The 21,695-nt window shown below is 41.4% G+C and overlaps 2 protein-coding genes across 14 annotated transcripts in view; one reads left to right on the top strand and one right to left on the bottom strand.

Moving 5' to 3' along the window:
- Nucleotides 1-21,695, bottom strand: part of IFT81 (intraflagellar transport 81) — a 158,273-nt gene that overhangs the window by 117,630 nt on the left and 18,948 nt on the right. The gene's annotated exons all lie outside the window — the stretch shown is intronic.
- P2RX7 (purinergic receptor P2X 7) overlaps nt 1-21,695 on the top strand; it is a 46,120-nt gene that overhangs the window by 20,155 nt on the left and 4,270 nt on the right. For both annotated transcript variants that reach the window (XM_010969661.3, XM_074356597.1), the window contains 9 exons: nt 1,812-1,884; nt 2,895-2,991; nt 6,416-6,496; nt 7,106-7,235; nt 11,127-11,263; nt 17,127-17,217; nt 18,557-18,622; nt 18,710-18,859; nt 20,548-20,649. In XM_010969661.3, the coding sequence (XP_010967963.2) occupies nt 1,812-1,884; nt 2,895-2,991; nt 6,416-6,496; nt 7,106-7,235; nt 11,127-11,263; nt 17,127-17,217; nt 18,557-18,622; nt 18,710-18,859; nt 20,548-20,649 (927 nt within the window). The remainder of the gene's footprint in view (nt 1-1,811; nt 1,885-2,894; nt 2,992-6,415; nt 6,497-7,105; nt 7,236-11,126; nt 11,264-17,126; nt 17,218-18,556; nt 18,623-18,709; nt 18,860-20,547; nt 20,650-21,695) is intronic.

Here is a 21,695-nt window from a genome sequence, read left to right as displayed (position 1 = left end):
GGTTGACTGAGTTCAGCTGGGCGATTCTTCTGATCTTGCCTGGGGAAATGTCTTACGGAGCTGCAGTCGGATTGCTGGTGCCATCTGGAGGTTCACCTGGAGTTCCGTGGTGGCCGGCCACCTCTTCCTCTCCAGGAACTCTCAAGGCTTCTCCTCCTTTCAGCCTCTCCACAAAGGCTTTCCAAATTTACTGACAGCAGCTTCCAAGCCTCCCAGGCTTAGGCCTAGAGCTGGCACAGCATTACTACTGCCTTCTGTCAGTTGTTCAGTCACAGAGCCAACCCCTCTCAACGGCAACAGTGACAAAGAATTTGTGGCTACTGTTAATGCATATGACCATCACAAAAAGAGAAGATTTAAATAAAACTTGTCTTTTTTTAAATTTTGGGATTTCTTTTGGAGAGCAAAATAGAGTTGGTTTATCTCCTTTCTTGAGATTTCTTTCCAACTGATAATCAAAATAACATAGCTTTCTATGAGCCACAGTGAATGATCATTCTTTTGCTCATTCATTCATTCATTCCACATTTATCAAGATCCACTGTGTGTCAGGCACTCAGGCTACAAAGATATGACCCAGGCTTTGCATGCAAAGAGTTCACAGTGTAGCTGGGGGTCACAAGGGCAGGAAACCAAGGACAAGTTGGGTGACAGGGAGAAGGCAGCTTGCGAAGAAAATAGAACATAAGAGAGACTGAAAACTACAAGAAACATTCATTAAGCAAGAGCTGTGTGCTAAACCCTTCCTTACCATAACTCATTTAATCTTCACAACAACCGCGTAAGACAGATCTATTCATCCCCCTTTTACGGGTGAGGAGACAGACTCAGAGAGGCAAAGTAGCGTGGCTAGAAAATGGTGCAGCTATTACCAGACCCAGGTGTCCCTGGCTCCAGCCTGGGGCCTCCCCTGAATCTCTCTAAATTTGCACAGAGAGGCTATTTTCATAGAGCTTCTGGTTGCCCTAAGATTGGCTGTTAAACCTGGTCCTTAGAAAATGGGAAGCCGAGTATGCATAAACCAAGTCATCTCATTTTTCGTTTCCTTATTCTGTCTTCAACCCTCAGTCCTGAAATCTGACTGACCTCATTTTTTCAGGCCAGGAGAGAGTGCTGGCTGGAGCCCTTTATTTCCACATTTTCTGCTGCCTCGCTCAGTTCTGCAGCCACAGGGCAGCTTGGACCAGGCTCCCTGCTCTCCACTTCAAAGGCTGTCCCTCAAAGAGAATTTTGGTTATTTTTATTTTTTATTGAGATATAATTCACATACCATAAAATTCACATTTTGAAGTGTACAATTCAGTAGTTTTTTTAAACTTTTTTAAATTGAAGTATATTCATCAAGCTGTGTAATCATTATCACTATCCATTTCCTGAATATTTTCATCATTTCAAGAAGAAACCTCATACCCATTAGCCATCACTCCCCATTCTCCACCTCCCTCAGCCCCTGGCGACCACCAATCTCCTTCTGTCTCTATGGATTTGCCTATTCTGGATATTTCATATAAACAGAATCATACAATAGATGGTCTTTAGTGTCTGGCTTCTTTTACTTAGCATCATGTTTTCAAGTTTCATCCACACTGTAGCATGTATCAGTACTTCATTCATTCCTTTTTATGGCCAAATAATATTCCATCAGGTGAATATACTAGATTTTACTTGTCCATTCATCCATTGGTGGGCATTTGGGCTGTTCCCATTTTCTGGCATTATGTGCAAGTGTTTGTGTGGACATAGACATCTGTTTTTCTGTATTGTTGGGACACACAATGCTTATTCCTCACTGTCTATCCTTCTCCCTGCAGTATCCCACCAGAGGGACGATCTGTTCCTCTGACCAGGGTTGTAAAAAGGGATGGATGGACCCAAAAAGCAAAGGTATGTTCCATTTCTTTTCCTGAGACCTCCCTGGTGGATGATCTGGAATCTTGGTGACATTCACAGTGCCCAGATCATTAGCTTCTGGCTCTCAGCTGCCTTCATCCACCTTCATCAGAACATGGATGACCCTGTGCCTACCCCATGTCTTGGCTCTGTCCCCAGACAATCAGCTGCTGATAATGGTTGTGACTTTAATTTCCAGTGAAAGCAGCTCCCCCAAATCTCACAGAATTAGCATCTTCAGGGTTCTCACTGATAAAAAATTTGAAAGGCTCATAGTATCATCTGAGTATTCTAAATGTTCCCTCTTGAATTTCTTCAAAGGCTGAAAAGCGTGAACAGTACCCCAAAGAACCCGGGGGCAATGTTAACCTGCAGAATTTCCAAAGCTCTTGTTTTAACTTAAAAAGGCACATAACAATTTTTTTAATTGCTACAAAAAAAAAAAAAAAAGTAAAACCATCAGTGTTTATAACACACATGTACACAAAAAGGTATATGAAGTTTCCATTCCATTCCATGTGTGATTGAGTTGGTGTAGAGATCATTAACATTGCTTAGTATTTAACTCTCCCCTTAAAAATCTGCTGTGACACTGATGCTCCTGGAAGATGTGCTGTGCTGACTCCATGGCTCTGTGTATCCTGCTATATGCTGTATACACCTAGAGGGACTATTTAGAAGCCAAGTTCTAGTCCATTTATATAAAGCAAAAGAATACACCCAGCTCAGCCCCTCTCTCAGGATCTTTTCTTTCAAAGAAACCAAAAAATCTAACAGCCTCCATGATCTTTCTGTGTTCTCGCTGATCTGTTTTTGAAAAGCTTGCCATTTGATGTGTTCCTTGCTTGGTTTGTCTTACATAAGTTTGTGGTTTGGATGGGGTTTCATGGAAACTGAAACTGCGTGGGTTGAAAAACGTAACAGTCCCTCGCTTGAGCTGAGAGGAGTTTTCTCCCTCTGGGTTCTTTCACACCTGTGCTTCTACGACCCCTTGACCCTCGCAGGAATGCAGACCGGAAGGTGTATAGAGTATGAAGGAAAGCTGAAGACCTGTGAAGTCTTCGCCTGGTGTCCCGTCGAGGCAGTGGAGAATGCCCCAGAGTGAGTTCGGGGTTGGGTAGGTGGGGACAAACATGGTGGCCATCAGCTTTGAGCAGATGAGGCCTGCCAGGCACTGCTCCTGCTTCCCTCCTCAGCACAGTCCTGCCAAGCCCCAGGTCTTACTGGCTTGGTGACCCTCATGCCAGGCACACTAGTGGTCTCTGGAAGGACCATGTTAGTTGTTAAAAATTTGAAATTATTCTCTACTGGCTGGTAAGTAGCTACTACCCTGGGCACCCTTGGGTGCCCCTGCCCCCTGGCCGTCCCAGCACCTTCCAGGGCACCTCCAGACACCTCCTCCGGTGCTACAGCAGGGTCCATTCTGACTACCAGGGTCCGTCCTGAGTGATTAAGGATGACAAGGTGGGAGGGAGGGAGAAGAGGAAAAAGGAAGAAAAGGGAAGGGAAGGGAGGAGGAAAAGGAAGGAAAAGGGATGGAAGGGAAGGGAAGTTTCCTTAGATGCTCACAGTGACATACAGATTTGGTGGTCCCCTGTATTGACTCTTCTTTAGCACACAAGGTCAGGCCTAGAAGGAAGAACTTGATGCTAAATCTCAGAAACCCCTGGGAGGGATGCATTTCAGCAGAGAATAAGGGGACCTGGACTCAAATCCTGGCTTACACATCCCTGCTTAGATTCTTGAACAAGTGGCTTAACTTCTTTCAGCTTGTTTCCTTGTCTTTAAAATGAAGACAATGTGCCTTCTCACTGGGCTGTTGTGAGAATTAAATGAGATGATACTTGTACAATGACTGATACGTGTAAAGTGAGCCCCATGCTTGGCACATAGTCAGTGTTCAATAACACACACACACACACACACACACACACACACACACACGCTCTGACCCTAGAAGTGTGGTGGTTCTAGACCAACACTGTCCAGTGGAGCTTTCTGCAATAATGGAAATATTCTGTACCTGTATCATCCAATATGGGGGCCACTAGCTCCGTGTGACTATTGAGGACCTGAAATGTGGTTACAGAAACTGAACTGAATTTTTTATTTCATTTAGTTTAAATAGCCACGCGTGCCCAGGGGATGCTGGACTATACTGGACAGTGAAGCTCTAGACAGTGTGACTCAGGGCCACACCATCAGCATCTATAGGGCAAAGAGAAGACTTCCCCAGACCGACTTTTTAAAAGGTTTATCATATCAGGGTGGGAAGCACTAGACAGTATCAGCCTGTCTGGCTCTCAATCCTTGATGGTACCATCTCGGTTCATTTTTAGGTCAGGGAAGTTTATTTGTCACAGAAGGAGTTGTCCAGGGCCTGGGTGGGACATCAGCCTACAGTCAGGTAATCCCTAGTTCAAGGCAAGGGGCCTCTTAATTGCATGTGATTTTCAGTCCTGGCTCTGCCACCAACTCATTTATCAGATAAATTCTGTACATCTCTAATGTGCTAGGCCCTGGGCTGCAGTTTTACATGACCCTGGGCAAGCAACTCCCTGAACTTCGGTTTCTCATATGTTATATGAATGGGTTCCTTAGAGGATTAATTTACTCGTTTGCCCAACATCTCCACTACTACATAGTAGGTGTTAGATATTTACTTCACATTAACTATACACAAGGGAGACTGTGCTCAATTTTATGGAAAATACAAAAAGAGCCAGATGTGGAGCAGGTCTCAAGGCTCTTGCAATCTGATAGAAAAGACACATGCACAGAGAGCTGTAATTCAGAAGAGAAAATTATGTCATGAGAGAGGAATAAAGCGGATCCTGTAGTCCTCTGATTTTGAGTGTTGCCCAAGAAGTGTGGGGTTGAGAATGTTTTAAAGGCAAAGGGTCTGGCACATAGCAGGAATCTGTTGTGAAAAAGATTTTTTTTAAATGCAAGTGACAAATATAACTTCAAGTGGCTTCAGAAAAAACAGGGAGTGTTAATTTTTGGCTTGTGTTTTTGACTCTTGTTAATGAGAAGTCCAAAAATACTAGCTTCAGGCAAGGCTTGATCTAGGCTTCAAATGATGTGTTAAAATTTTCTCTCTCTTCCTCCATCCTCTTCTTCCCCCCAACTCACTCTTCCTTTGCCCTCCGCCTCCCCGCAACCCTCAGCTATTCTTTCTTCCATTCTGGCTCTCCTTACACTGTGGTCTGGGGACTCCAGGTGTACACTGTCCTTACTACTAACAACCCTAGAGAAAGTGAGCTTTGTTTTTCCAATCGTTCCTATAAAAGATCTGGGATGTTCTCAGTGGTCTAAGTCATGTGACAGCCTATGAACCAATCACTGTAGCCAAGGGAATTGGATTACACTGCTTAGCCAGCTCTGGCTTACTTGCCCACCCTGGGAGCTGTATGGATGGGCAGGAGATGAACTCATCTCCACCCAACTCCCTTGGCTGAGAGTGGAAGAGACCTGGCTTCCCCAAAGGAAGAAATTTTGTGGTGCTAGTGCCAGAGGGGAAATTGATGCTGGACAGGCAAAAATGATAGGTTCTCTATAGTTATATCCCAAATAGAGCCAAAGTCGGGCTCTGGATGTCCTGGAATAAAAAGCAGATCATTCTTGATGTTCCCTTCCAAATACCCTCCACCCTTTCCTGGTGCTTCTCCCAATATACATCTGCCACCTTCTCAGGCACACCAGGCAACAGGATGCCAGTGGTATCCTCTTGTGGAGCCAGTTCTCTCCATCTGTAACAGACTGTCAACCACACAAGGTCAAAAACCTTGACTGCCTTGTTCATCACTATATCCCCAGTGTTCAGTCCTATGACCAGAACCAGAAATATTTGTTGAATGAATGAATGGATGGTGGTGGGTGGACCTTCCTGTAGTCTAGAATTTGGTCTCCTCTAACTCCTGGAGAATTTTACACTGTTCAGAGCCTCTAGAGAGTGACTGATAGAGTCAACTATATATGTGTGGCCCTGTGCTAAAGGCTGGGGATGCCAAGATGAGAAAAATATTGTCCCAGTCCTGCAGGAACACCAAGCCCATGGTGAAAGATACAAATGGGAGTTTGCTGGAGCTGGCTTGTACCAGTTCTAAGCCATTTACGCTCATCCCTCCCCAATTCCAAGGACAGTAATGTTCTATCAGTAGTTTGAAATCAGCTATGGTGGGAGTATTTATACCACAATAATCAGTAAATGCTACAATATCAGGGCTTTTTGTTTTCCTAGAGAGCTGGTTGTTAATCATTTACCAGCACACCATTGAGCATAACTAAACATATAATTATATCAGAGTGAGAAGTGTTACAGTAAATGCCACTGGGTCTTAAGAAGGGAGGAATTCTTTCTGGAGAGGATAGAGAATTTTGGAAGGTTTTTCCTGCTAGATTGCATTTCTTTTCACCCATCACATTGAACCGAACAAAAAACCAGAGCCTCTGGTCCCAGTGGCTCCCTGACTCCCTTGGTATCTGTAATCACTGATCCTCATTTTGCATTTCTCCCTCACAGGCCTGCGCTCTTGGGCAGCGCTGAAAACTTCACTGTGCTCATCAAGAATAACATCCACTTCCCTGGCCACAACTACACCACGTAAGTGCCCAGAATGTCAGGCTGTATTAGTTTTCTACTGCTGTGTAACAAATTACCCCAACACTTAGATGCTTGAAACAACAAACATTTGTTATCTCACATAGTTTCTATGAGTCAGGAATCTAGTAATGACTTTACTGCAATGTCTCCCAGCTTGTGGTCAAGCTGTCAACGGGGGCTGCAGTCATCTCTAGGCTTGACTGGAGCTGGAGAATCCTCTTTCATGCTCACGCGGTTGTCAGCAGGAGAGCTCAGTTCTTCACCATGTAGACCTCTCCTTCAGACTGCTTGAGTGTCCGTAGGACATGGTGGCTGGCTTCCCCAGAGCAAATGATCCAAAACAGAGAGCAAGCAACCAAGATGGAAGCCACCATATTTTTATAATCTAATCTCGGAAGTGACACACCATCTCTTCTGTCATATACTATGGGTCACACAGACCAACACTGTACAATGTAGGAGGGAAAAACACAAGGGTGTGAATCCCAGGAGGCAGGATCACTAGGGACCCTCACGGTGGCCAGCTATCACACAGGCTACCACAAATGAAAGAGATGGATCCCAATTTTCAAAAGAGATGTTTGTTTGTTTGCTTTCCATTATGTGCAGGAGAAACATCTTGCCAGGTTTAAACTTCACTTGCACCTTTCACAAGACTCAGAATCCACAGTGTCCCATTTTCCGACTAGGAGATATCTTCCAAGAAACAGGAGATAATTTTTCAGTTGTGGCAATTCAGGTTGGTGGTGCCTTTGTACAGTGGGATGTGGGGGGTGGGTCAAGGGCTGGAGGATGGGAAATGGCCAGGAGGCTGGACTACTAGGTCTTAACAGTATGCTTACATTTATTATGCATTTTGTAAATCCATGCACTGTGATGAGGACTTTTCCTGCATCACCTCATCTAATCCCACAAAAACCGTATGAGTGAGATACTCAGTGTATTAGTTTCCTGTGACTGATGTAACAAATTACTACAAACTTTGTGGCTTAAAAACAACACATATTTTTCTACAATTCTGGATGTCAGAAGTCCAAAATGAATTTCACTGGGCCAAAATCAAAGTATCAGCAGGGCCATGCTCCCTCCAGAGGCTCTAGGGGAAAATCTATGTCCTTGCCTTTTCCACCTTTCAGAGCTGCATTCCTTGCATTTCTTGGCTTATAGCCCCTTCTTCCAGCTTCAAGACCAGCAGCACTGCATCTTGCCTCAATGGTCACCTTGATTTCTTATTCTGTGTCAAATCCCTCCCTCTTATAAAGACCAGTGTCTTTATAGGACCCACCCAGGTAATCCAGGATAATCTCCCCATGTCAAGATCCTTACTTTAATCACATCTGCAAAGTCTACTTTTCCATATAAAGTAACACATTCAGAGGTCCAGGGGTTAGGACCTGGGATTAGGACTATTTGGGGGGCCATTATTCGGACTACTGTACTTGGATTAGTCAGGATTCTTCTAGTTGCAAATTCTAGAAATCCAACTCAAATGATGTAAGCAAAAAAAAAAAAAAAAAGTAATCTGAGGCATAAATAATAGAAACCAAACTTAAGTGGCTTAAACAGAAAAGGAACCACACTAGCTTGTGTAAAAAGACCAGGGGAAATAGATATTCTAGTATACCCAAGGCATCTTCCTACCTTGGAAGTTTTCTCCTGCTGTTCCCTCTGCCTGGAACAGTCTGGCCCCAGACATAGCATTAGCTATCTCCCTCGCCTACTTATACCATATTCACTCAAATATAAGCTCAATGAAGTTTTCCCTTACCACTATATTTAAAATGACAATTCTCACCTCTATCCCAGGATGCCCTACGGTCCTTTCCAGGTTTATATTTATCCCTGGCACCTAGAATTGTCTGACATATCACATATTTTACACATCCATTTGTTTGTTGTCTATTTTTCCTGGACTAGAATATAAGTTCCATCAAGGCAAGAATCTTTAGCTTGTGTGTGTGTGTGTGTGTGTGTGTGTGTGTGTGTGTGTGTGTGGTTCATTTCTGTGTAACTTTCAGCACATACTGGACACTCAATAAATATCTGTTGACTGAATAAAAGGTATGATAGATTTAGGCATAGCTGCATCCAGGAACTCAAGTGATGCCTTCAAGAATCTGACTCTTCACCTCTTGACTGTTTCCCTATTGATGATGTCATTCTCACACATATTCTCCATGTGTCAAGGAAAAGCCACCAAAGCTCTAGAACTGTGCTATCCAATATGGTAGCCACAAGTCACATGAAGTGATTTAAATTTAAATTAATTAAAAGTAAATAAAACTAAACATTTACTTCCTCAGTCATACCAGCCTCATTTCAAGTGTTCAGTAGCTCCTGGTTATTGTCTTGCACAGCATGAATATAGAAGATAGCCATCACTGCAGAAAATCCTATTAGACAATGCTGCTTTAGACTTTCACACTCTGTAGCTAGTGGTCCCAGCCAATGGAGGACCTCTTTTCCAATGGTTCTGGCAAAATATCTCAGGGAGGGTTTTGACTGGTCTACCTTGGGCCACATATCTATCCCTGAATCAATCACCAGGTTCAAAGGGATGCACTGTCCTGATTGGCCAGGCCTGGGTCATGTGCCCACTCCTGTAGCTGGGAGAGGTCAGAGCCCATTCAAACCACTGAGAGTTGGGAGAGGCGTTTCCCAAAGGAAATTCCAGGTACTTTTTTCCAGAAAAAGGCAAATTGGATGCTGAGTGACAGAAGCATTAGATATTCACTATATTATGTAGACTGTGTGGCTTAGCGCTTGACAAAAAAATGATAGTTGTAATTATTCTGTATTATTTCCCCTTTCTCCAAGTCAGAGTCTCCTTGTTACTCATCTCTGTATCCTCAGCATCTAACATACTATCTTGAAATGCCATATTTCACTGATTCAAAGACTTCTCTTTTTTCCACTTTTAGTAGTCTTGAAATCAGGAAGTGCTTTCAGCTGATGGAGTCTCACAGTTTAATTGGCAGCATTTTTTTCTTAGAGGAACATTTTTTAAAAACTATTATTTTAGGGGGGAGGGTATAGTTCAAGTGGTATAGCACGTGCTTAGCATACACAAGGTCCTGAGTTCAATCCCCAGTACCTCCCCTAAAATAAATAAATAAATAAATAAGTAAAACCTAATTATCTCCCCCCTCAAATTTTTAAATAAATAATTTTTAAAAAATTAAAAAACCAAAACCAAAAACTATATTTTAGGGAGGTATAGCTCAGTGGTAGAGTGTGTGCATAGCACGTACGAGGCCCTGGGTTCAATCCCCTGTCCCTCCATCAAAAAAAAAAAAAAAAAAAACTAACAATAAATAAATATACCTAATAACCAACCCCCAAAATTGTTTTTTGAAAACTATGTCTTACGAGCAATGTTGTCTTAAGATTCAATGAGCACTAAGAAAATAATGCTCAAAAAAAATGTTTGTAGAAAGACAGAAGTACCAAGTACAGGTAAGAGAGTAAGAGATTCCTTAGAAGTTTAGAGGACAGAAAGGTCACCTGGAATTGAGGAGCACAGGTGTGGCTGAGTGGATGGGGAAGAACGTAAGCTGGGTCTTAGAGAATAAGGAGGACTTAGCCGGGGAACTGTGTGGGAGAAACATTTCATTGTGAGAAAAAGACAAAGGCGAAGATTTAAAAATTCTAAGCATACACTCCTAAGCATACATCCAAGAAAAATCACAACATATGTTCACACAAAAACTTGTACATAAATGTTCATAGCAGTATTATTCATAACAGCCAAAAGGTGGAAGGAATCCAAGTGTCCACTGAAGGATGAATGGATAAACAAAATGTAGTGTATCCACACAATGGAGTATTCTTCCATGACAAAAAGGAATAATAAAGTACTGATAAATTCTACAACATAGATAACTTTAAAAACATTATGCTAAGTGACAGAAGCCAGACACAAAAGATCATATATAATTTCATTCATATGAAAGTTCAGAATAAGGAACTTTATGGAGATAAAATGTAGATTAGTGTTGCTTAGTGCTGGGGGAGGGGTGATAACTAAGTTTACATGTTTTCTTTTGGAGGTACTGAAAATGCAAATTTGATGGTGGTGACTTGCACATATAGGTGAATATACTAAAACCTGTTGAATCGTACAATGTGAAGAGAGCAAACTATATGTGAACTGTATCTCAATAAAGCTGTTTTTTAAAAAAGAAATGAAAATGCAAAGCGTGTTTAGGGAAAAACACAGACAGTTGGGAGTAAGAGCTTTCTCCAGGGGAGTACTGGGAGATAAGCAGAGGAGATACACGATAGAGCTCGCTGAATTCCAGTCGAACAAGTTTCAACTTAATCTTTAATGGAGGGGCCATTAAACGTGTCTGCTAACAGGAGTGGTTTGTTGAAAGTTATATTTTAGGAAAATAAATCTAACAGTGCGCCCCAGATGGGAGGAGGAACAGGGACATGAGTTTGTAGCTGCCACGGTAATCGTTGTATGAGTTAGACAGGGTTGCACTTAGGCTCTGAAACTTTTAGTCAGCATTTTTTTCCCCTCAAAAGCAAACCGTTCTTTCAGTGATCATCACTGTGCAGGGAGATGTCTGGTGACTGCGTAACCCACATCTAGTGGGACTTAGAGACTGTCTCTTGTCTTCCCCAGGGAGGAATCATGGGCATTGAGATCTACTGGGACTGCAACCTAGACAAGTGGTCCCATCACTGCCGGCCAAAATACAGTTTCCGTCGCCTTGACGATAAGACCGCCAATGAGACTGCATATCCTGGCTACAACTTCAGGTAACAATGCTCCAAGTGAGATTCACCCAGTGAATGGCCACTCTTGGCTCCCCAGGGACCTTCCAAGCCCAGCTGAATGCCACCCCTAGTAGCCAGTAAGACCAGTTTTGGTTCCCAAGGCAACAAGATGAATGTAAAAGACTTCCTCTAAGAGCCAGGCAGTGATTGAATTTTTGTATGAATTATTAAAGAACTGCACGCTCTGTGTAAAACAAAAACAAAACTTGGGAAACAAAGAAAAGCATAGAGAAGAGGATAAAAATCACTCATAATTACTCTAACCGAAGATACTCGAGGATAACTTCCTGGTGAATTCTCCTTTGTCTAACCAATTCTTTCGTGAGGCTTATGTGAGATCATATCACATTTATAATATATGTGGGGTTTTTCATATGCCAGGTCACTCAGAATTCTTTGTGACTATCACATTAATGATCACAAAAGTCCATTGTGTGAATGGAATGATAACAAAAGCTACAACTTAGGGAAGGTATTCTATATACCAGGCACTGTACGTCACCATCACTAAACCTCACAACCCTCCCTGAAGGTAGATATTAGTGTCCCAGGGAAAGCTGAGAAAGGTGAAATGATTTGCCTAAGACCCACAGCTAATAATAGAAGCTCCATAATCCTAAACTAGATCACTAAGATCCCCTTTCCCTTCCATCTCATGGTTTTCTTACCGATTCCTCCATTATTGGACATTTGGGGTTCCCAGTTTTTCTATTATAAATAACTCTGCAGTATATATCTCTATACATAAATCGTTGCTTAAATTCCAGATTATTTCCTTAGGATAAATTTCTAGAAGTAGAATTATTGGATCAAAGGTTATGATCATTTTACCATATGCTTTTAGGTTTAAAAAAATTCTATGGCTATATTTTTCATTTCTTGGATTTACATTCAGTTCTTTTTCAAGGTATCTGTTATTGTTTCAGTGAGGTCCACTCTCAGCTGATGGATCTTCCTCCTTGTGTCCAATCTACTGTATAACCCCTTCACACTGACCCGTAGGAACCTGGATGGGATTTCTCTCTATGGGGCTTTAGAATATTTGCTGGTGGGCTTCGGCAGGAATGATTTTGTGCAGATTTCTGTGCATGCCATGGGATGTGGAGACATTCCTCCATGGGGGTGGGGGAGAAGTAGGAACTGATTGGAAGGGAGCACAAGAGAGTTTTCTGGGGTAATAGAATGTTCTAGATCTTGGTAGGGATATAGGTTACACAGGGTATTCATTTGTCAAAACTCATTGAACTGAATCCTTAGGAGTTATGCATTTTATTATATGTTAATTATACCACAATGGAACAAACAAATAAATCCAACAAGACCATTTCAGATGATGATAAACACTTTATAGAAAACCAAACAAGATAGCTTGATGGGGCTGGGGAGAGATGCAACCAGAGAAGGTCTCTCTAAGCACAGGATAAGACCCCACACAGGTATCCTGCACTTTCCTGAGGATTCCATTCTCCTAGTTAAGAAGAAAAACTGCTATAAAAAAGAATAAAATAATGCCATTTGCAGCAACATGGATGGACCTGGAGATTATCATATGAAGTGAAGTAAGCCAGAAAGAGAAAGAAAAATACATTATATCACTTGTATGTGGAATCTAAAACAATGACACAAATGAACTTATTTACAAAACAGAAACAGACTCACAGACATAGAAAACAAATTTATGGTTACCAGCGGGGAAAGGAGGTGGGGAGGGATAAATTGGGAGTTCAAGATTTGCAGATACTGACTATTATATATAAAATAAACAAGGCCCTACTGTTCAGCACAAGGAATTATATTCAATACTCAGTAATAGCCTGTAATGAAAAGGAATATATGTGTATATATATGTACAACTGAGTCAGTATGCTGTACACCAGAAATTAACACCATATTGTAAACTGACTATACTTCAATTAAAAGAAAAAAAAGAAGGGAAACTGCACTTAAAGGAGTCTATGTTAGGGAATCAACTTGCAGACATATTAGCTTCTCTGAATACCTTTAGTACTAATGGTCTGGACCAGTGGTTCTCAAAATGCCGGTCCCCACCTCAGCACCACGTGGGAACTTGCTATAAATGCAAATTCTCAAGCTCTACCCCAGACCTACTGAATCAGACACTCTGGGGATTGTCTTCATAAGCCTTCCAGGCTATTCTGATGCAAACTCAAGTTTGAGAATCGCCAATCTAGACTCTCAATACTCAAAACAGGGTCCTGGAACCAGCAATATGGGCCTCACCTGGGAGCTTGTTATGATGTAAAATGTCAGCCCCCACTCAATTTGCTGAATCAAAATCTGCATCTTAAGATTCCCAGAAGATTCACTGCACATTAAAATTAGAGAAGCACTGGTACAGACTATATTATCTAGCATCCCAAACATACTTTCTTCTTAGATGTTTCATCTGTCTATATTTTGTTCCTACAATGAGGCTGCTTGCTGCCTGGGGGAATGAATAAAATAAGGTGTCTACTTGATCTGTGCAAGCGAGTACAGGCCAAAGTACACGTGTGGGTGCACACAAACGCACACACACACACACACACATACACACACATTTACTGCTTTCTAACCCTTTTGCTAGTACTCTTACTGACTTCTGGGGGGTCTGCTCAAGCAAATGGATCTATTTATATTTTATTCAAAGCAGCATCATTAATTGGCAAGCAACCTTCAACTGTTTCTATTTTTGTTTTAGTTTTTGTCTTGCACAATGTTTAGAAAGTTGAGACATTCTACATAAAAGTCTGGACCTCCTACTTAAAAAAATTAAACTATTTGAAAAAAAGTAAACCATTTGACAGCTCTAGGTTCATACACCACATAGCAGCCAAACTGAGTAACAGTGGTCTAATTTAGAAAGGGCATGTGGTTTTTGGTTTGCCATGGTCCTTACCACTCCTTACTACCTTATAACTGGCTACATCGCTCACTTCTTTTCTTTCTTTCTTTCTTTCTTTTTTTTACATCACTCATTTCTGTTATCTGCCTGCCCCCTAAAGGCATTTAAGTTTCAGACCCTTGACTAAAGGCTGGGTGAGATCAAAACACAAGAGGCTTTTTGCCTTTTCTGGGTCAATTTCATCCAGGGCCCTGAAACCAGCTCCTAGTTTAGGTAGTGTTTTGATCACTCCCTGCTGTTCTACTGAATAGGCTTCTGGCCATTAGCAAGAAGAGAGGCCTGGATCAGTGGTCCCCTGACTGCCTTCACAGGCTGTTTTTTCAACAATCAGCAGATGCATGCAGAGCAATGTACCAATCAGTTGTTAGCAAATGTCCTTCAAGTTGCTGAGCTCAAGCCTAAGAACATTAGCTCCTGGAGAGATCTGAGCTTTCTGAAGAACTGGTTATGAGGTTAATACTCTTTTAGAACAAAGTGTTAGAGCATTTATTGTCTGGAATAAGCACCAGAAGTAATCTTTGGCCAAAAATAAATTGTTGAGATCTGATGGGTAACTGGACAAGTCATTTTCAAATAGCCACACAAAAGAGTAGGAAATTAAAGGTTATATGAGGTGTATGAGAAAATATAACTTTCTAAAACATAGGAAGTTGAAGGAATTGATCATGTTGCAGAATTGTGTCCTTCACCCAAAGATTCATGGCAAATGGTTCTTATTCCATGAACATGAAATTCAGTTCATTTACAACATGTGTAAAGCAGGGAAGACCGACCCAGAACAGAATGCCCAACGCGCTTCTCTGGTTCATAATGGGTATGTGTTTGTATTCGTTGCCTGTGGCTGCTGTAACAAATGATCACAAACTTGGTGATTTTAAACAACAGAAATTTCTTTCCCACAGTTCTGGAGGCCAGAAGTCTAAAATCAAGGTGTCAGCAGGCCATGCTCCCTCTGAAGGCTCTAAGGGAGGATTCGTCCTTGCCTCTTCATGCTTCTGACAGCTCTAGGTGGTCCTTAACTTGTGGCTGCATCCACCCCCAATATCTGCCTCTTTCTTTACACAGCCTTCTCCTCTGTGTTTCTGTTTCAACTCTCCTTTTCCTTTCCAAGGATACAGTCATTGGATTTAAGGCCCATCCTAAACCAGTATGATCTCATCTTGAGATCCTTAACTTATTTGTATCTCCAAAGATCCTATTTCCAAAAGAGGTCACATTCACAGCTGCAGGGATTAAGCACCTGGATTTATCTTTTTGGAGGGGCCATTATCCAACCCATTACAGGGTGCAAAAACATCCTTGCCCAGGGCCAGGTGTTTCTAAATGTGGCCCATTGACCACCTGCATCAGAACCACCTGGTACCTTTCCTGGAAATACAGATTCCTAGAAACATCTCAGACCTTCTAAAACCACCCTTTGGCCTTTTGAACACACCTCCCAAGTGATTCTTGCCCTCAGTTTGACAGTCACTCTACCAAGACCCTGAAAGCAGAAATTCAAGTATTTACTGAAACTTCTCAGTAAACCAACTTTCACAGAGAGAGAATGCAACCCTGGGGCAGAGTAGAGGTGCGTGCTTGCTTTGTGTTTTAAAAAACAAATCAATCAAGAAAGCAGAAGAAGAAAGGACTGTCATGGAATGAGAACAATCAGATGCAAAGAAATTGAAACCCCTCTGGCCAGACACAGGCACTGAAGCGCCTGAGAATACCTAACCAATCTCAATGTCAGATCCTGAGTTTTTTAAAAAAGAATTTCAGATGTTCATACTATATTCTGGCAGAGCATCTGTCTTCTGTTTTCTTCTCTCCCAACACCTGTAAATAGATTGTGAATCAATAACTAAGAAAGAAAATATACCCTTACCTAAAAACCACCACCAAAAGGTGGCAACGCGGGAGGAACAGATTTAGAAGCTTTGTGAGGCATGTAGTTTAAGTCTTCCTAACTACTCATGAAAAAACAAAACATGCCACTTTCCCTACTGTAGCACTGGTGAGAGTTGTATATTTGGGGTGACTGTTATTCGTACTCAGGTCTTAATTTATAAAGGTGACCATGTGATGACACATAGAGGTCAATGCCATTGAAAGAAGAATTTCATTACATTTTCCAAGAGGAGGAGGCATGTGAGGCCACACAGGGCCACAGGGGGAAGCACCAGGTTTGGTCAGGGGTTAGTGAGAACAAGGAAAAAGCACAGCCCAGAGACTTTCCTGTGTTTTCTATGGGAAAGGCAAGGCAGGGAAGGGGAAACAGCTTAGGACTGGCTAGTTTGAGTAATGTTGGCGGGCTCTGGGCTATAAGAGTGGTCTCTGGTTGTCTGGTAACTGGCCCTGGGCAATTTAGGGCAGGATGTGCGAGAGTTAGATACAGGAGGTGGCTGGATAAATAAATTTTCATGTATCTGCAAAAGCTAGATTGCAGGGGGGATATAAACAATGTTGTCTGTTAGTTTGGCCCTGGTGATAATGGGAGCCAAATAGACAAATACAGAATCTTAAAGAGAAACCAAACAGATTGCTGAGGTGCACCTGTCTCCAATCCATTAATCAGTACCTTCATTCTAGAAGCCAAACCTACTTTTCCCTCTTAGGAAATAATCAGATTGCTTGAAGTGATTTTAAAAATTTTTTTCTTATTGTTAATCTTGTATTGGTTAAAAATTGTTCATTTTAATCTTAAACTAAAAGCAGATTTTTCCGTCATACTGTGATGCTGGAAGTAGAGGAATTGACACAAGGAAGTGGTGCTTTGGTTCCAGGTGGTCAGAAAGAGTAGTTCGTGGGTTTGGATTATGCTCTTCCCTCTGCCAACTGAAGCAGGGCTAGAAGATGGACAAGGAAGACTAGATCGGCTACTGTTTTGGGTTTTCTTTTCATAAAATACCAGCACTTTTAGATAGATCTTTATAAATATGGATCCTTTCCCTCCTACAGATATGCCAAGTACTATAAGGAAAACAATGTTGAAAAACGGACTCTGATAAAAGTCTTTGGGATCCGCTTTGATGTCCTGGTTTTTGGCACCGTAAGTCTCTTCCCTGCTCCCAGCCACTGGCTTCTTCATTCCCATGACTATGTTCTAATTATTGCTGTAGGGTCTCAAGGGGTGAATGTTTGGGTCATAGTCATTAGCCAGTACTGTGCATCCTGCATGTGGGATAAGAGAGGGGGAAGACATGTCCTTGGGGTCCTGTTCATAAAAAAGTCATCTGATGAGTACAACAGCGGGTTTGGGGCGGTGGGGAGGGAAACTAATATTCAACTTTAAAAATACTCTGATGCTTAAAGAGAGAGAGAGAGAGAGAGAAAAAGAGAAATCCCTCTGCAAAATAGTTTGTAAGTAACAGAATCCAACTCAAATTGGCTTAGGGAAAAAGAAGTCTTTTTTTTTTCCCCCTTAGTTCACATGACTGAAAAATCCATGAGGCAACTTTCAGGCTTCAGGCATGACTGAATCCAGGTGTTTTTAACAACATCATCAGGAACCTGCCTCCCTCCATCTCTTACATCTGTTCTCTGTTTTGGTGTCATTCTCAGCGGGTCATCTCGAAGTGGTGGTGTCAGCACATACTGATTATCTTAACATAGCAACCTCAATGAAAAGAGAGCATCTCTGCCAGAGTTTCAGCAAAGGCCTCAGCAGATGCTGTTGGCATTGACTGGCCCAATCTGAGCCACACAGTCACTGCTGGACTGATCACTGTGACCAGGGTTATGTCATACTCTCAGTAGTTGGTCCTGGACCAGCCCTGAATTAACCCCTTTCCCTGAAACTACGTGGACCAAGTATGGACAGACATGGCTCTCCGATGGAAAATTTGCATGCTGTCTCTAGAAGAAGGAACGAGGGGATGCTGGGCAGGCAAATATCAACAGATACCCATACACTTTAGCCGACAGCATATTGTTTATGTAACATGGTGACAAGAAGCACAAGAATCAATGGGCTAGCACCGAGAGGACAGAAAGACACTGAAAATAAAAACCACAAGGGTAACCACGGGAAGAATTTGTGCAGACATTCCTTCCCTCTGTTTCCAAAGTAATCTCAAACCACTTTCAGGGAAAGCTCGTCTGAAACCCTCATCTTGTATGGAAAAACAATAAGGTTTCTTCAATGGTTCTCCTCTGTGTGTGGGTTCCAGTGCTTCTTTGTTTAAAACATTCATGTTTTCAAGCACATCCTGAGAGGCAGAAGGTATATTTTCAGGCTCCTTAATCTCTGTTGCCGTGAACACTCTGGATGCATCTATCAAATTCATGGTGCTAGACTCCCTCCTCTGCTGGAACTAACAATTACTGACTAGAGCAAAAGAGTGTTGCTCTGAATTTCAACCGAGTAACCTTTTCCCCTCTGTTTTCAGGGAGGAAAATTTGACATTATCCAGCTGATCGTGTACATTGGCTCAACCCTTTCCTACTTTGGTTTGGTAAGGGCTTCTCTTTCCCACATTTTATGAAAATTATTTGGCAAAAAGAAATTTCACTGACATGGTGCTTGTCCGGGTTTCTCCCAGGCCACGTTGTTCATCGACTTTCTCATCAACACTTACTCAAGTAAATACTGCCGATCTCATATTTATCCCTGTTTCAAGTGCTGTGAGCCCTGTGCAGTCAACGAATACTACTATAGGAAGAAGTGTGAGTCCATTGTGGAGCCAAAGCCGGTAAGGCTCACTGAGTCTATGGGACGCCAAAACACCTGTCGGGTCTGTTATATTACTGATAAATGTACAGACATAAGGCCAGAATCATAGGTGTAATCCCATGGAGGATAAGTCTCTAGACTCTACCCCAATCCATCATCTCTCAGATGAATCCTTTGCTCTTGTGAAAGAACAGAAACTAAACTGGAGGTATAACAGAAAAAGGTTGTTTTTATATTCCAGGATTTGTCAATTTTGTCTGAATTATTAAATTAGTACAGCAAAAAAAAAAAAAAAAAAGGTGTAACAACTTCAGAGAACAACTTAGCAGTATCTAGTACCATTTAAATGGGACATACTTTACAGCCTGACATTTCCAGTTCTCCACGCCTGCCCTAGAGAAACCCTCACGCAGGTACCCACACAGTACACGTGTACAAGATGTCCATCCCAGCGGTGTTAGTGACAGTGAAGAGAAGCATCTACCCAATGTCCAATAGGTGAATGGTGAAATAAACTATGGTAAATCCAAAGTAAGGAATGCCTGGCACCAGTTTTAAAAATTGATGTACATAATAAGAGCACACGTTTATACAGCATTTCCAGTGCTAGACCCACATTAACTCACTGAATCTTCACACAACCCTACAGGTAGGTTTATAGGATTATGTGATTATTATTAGAACCACAGATACGTGCTACTACTACCTCTTTCTACAGATGAGAAAATCGGGGCACAGGAAGTTTTGATGATTTGCCCAAAGTCATTCAGCTAGTAAGCGGCAGAGCTGAAATCCCAACTGAGGCAGGCTGGTTTCAGAATCCATGTTTATAACCACTACATTATAAGTACAGGCACGGGCAGATATCCAAGACATTTGTTGGCAGAAAAAAAGCAAACTATAGAACAATATATATGGTATGATATATAGGTTTAAAAACACTATATATATAAACTAATTCTATGTATTTTCTACATGTATGATACACACATATGCACACACACATATATATGAGGGGGCAATACATGTACACAAAAAGGTACCGGACACTCACAAAAGCGATAGCAGTGATCACTTCCAGAAAGGAGCCTAGGATGGGGGTGTAGTAGGAAATTTTAGGTCGTCTGTATGGTTTTGATTTGATTAGTTTGGAATTCACTACACTGACTCCATGGTTTCCTCCAATCAAAGAGAAATCTCTGGTACTTAAAACAACAAAGAGGGTTTGTTTGTTTTTCCCTTCTCCAAGAACATTACTGTCTTTTTCCAGCAGCAGAATGCATGCTTCATTGTCCACTGTACATGTGTTTGCAACTAAAAGTTCATCTTTGCAACTAAAATCAATCACTATTTCATGGCCCAAGATGGGATGAAATTTAATGAAAACATAAACAATTTAAGTTGCAGTAGTGTAACTTTCTGGAGATATTCAACCTAGATAACTGAAAGTGAGGGAACACAACAAAAGAATTTTACTTGGCACTTGGAAGACTTAAAGATATTAGACAGTAAGCTGTGGATACTCCACATCTACATATTAAGGTGTTTGGGGTTCTATTTCTGATTTACATTTAGACTCTGAATCATTCATTCTTGGTTAGCAAGAGTTTTTGGTTAGCCTGTTTAACAGTTTGTCATTTGGTTGCCTTTAGATATGTTCAGATATGCAATTCTTGATAACTCTGAACTAAATTTTTTATTTCCTAGACATTAAAATATGTGTCCTTTGTGGATGAATCCCACATTAGGATGGTAGACCAGAGGCTACTTGGGAGAAGTCTGCAAGATGTCAAAGGCGAAGAAGTCCCAGTAAGTTAAGATATTTAGTCTTTTTTTTTTTTTTTAAGAAAACTTACTATTAAATATAAATACATCTAGAAATTTGTATAAATCACAATTGATGACTTAACGAAGTAAACTACATGTAACACATGTAACCAGCACCCAGATTTTAAAAGCATTACTAGCAAAAGTCCCTCTCATGCCTCCACCCAATCACTACCTTCCCTTAAAAGTAGTCATCATCCTGTATTCAAAGGTTAGTTTTACCTCTTCTAAAATTTTATAAAATTTGAATCCTATAGTATGTATCCAGTATATACCCCGTTGAGTGGTCTGGCTTCTTTCACTCAATGTTATTTTTGTGAGAGTGATCCATGACGTTGTATACAGCCATGGTTCACTCTCACTGTTCTATAATTTCCGTTTTATAAATATCCAATTTATTTGTCCATTCTGCTGTTGATAGACATTTGGGTAGTTTCCAGTTTGGGATGCATGCCAATGATGCTGCTGTGGTAAACATACGGCACCTAAGAGTGGAACTGCTGAGTCATAAGGCAGGTGTGTGTTAGTTTTGGTAGTTCTCTAAAGTTCTAATTCACACTCTCCCCTCGCAGTTTTGGCTGCTGGACCTCTTCACTAACTGTATGAGTTTTCCGCAGTTGCCATAATAAATTACTGCAAATTAGGTAGCTTCAAACAATAAAAATTTATTCTCTCCCAGTTCTGTAGTCTAGAAGTCTGAGGCCAACGTGTTGGCAGGGCCGTGCTCCCATTGAAGGCTCCAGGGGAGGTTCCCTTCTTGCCTCCTCCAGCTCCAGGTGCTTACTACATGTGTTAGGACCTCCAGCACAAAATCAAATAGAAGTGATAATAGCAGGCATCTTGTCTCATTCCCTATTTTATGAAGAAAGTTTTTTATTTCACTATTGTACTTACTATAGGTTTTTAAAGAATGCTCTGTCAGATTAAGAAAATTCCCCTCTGTTCCTAGTTTGCTAAAAATTTTTATCATGAGTAGATATTGAATTTTAAAACAATTTTTTTTCTTCTTTTCAAATAATCAGTGAGTT

Source organism: Camelus bactrianus, chromosome 32, assembly GCF_048773025.1.
Source record: "Camelus bactrianus isolate YW-2024 breed Bactrian camel chromosome 32, ASM4877302v1, whole genome shotgun sequence".
In the NCBI taxonomy this organism is placed as follows: Eukaryota; Metazoa; Chordata; class Mammalia; order Artiodactyla; family Camelidae; genus Camelus; species Camelus bactrianus.
This window is presented reverse-complemented; position numbering and strand designations above follow the sequence as displayed.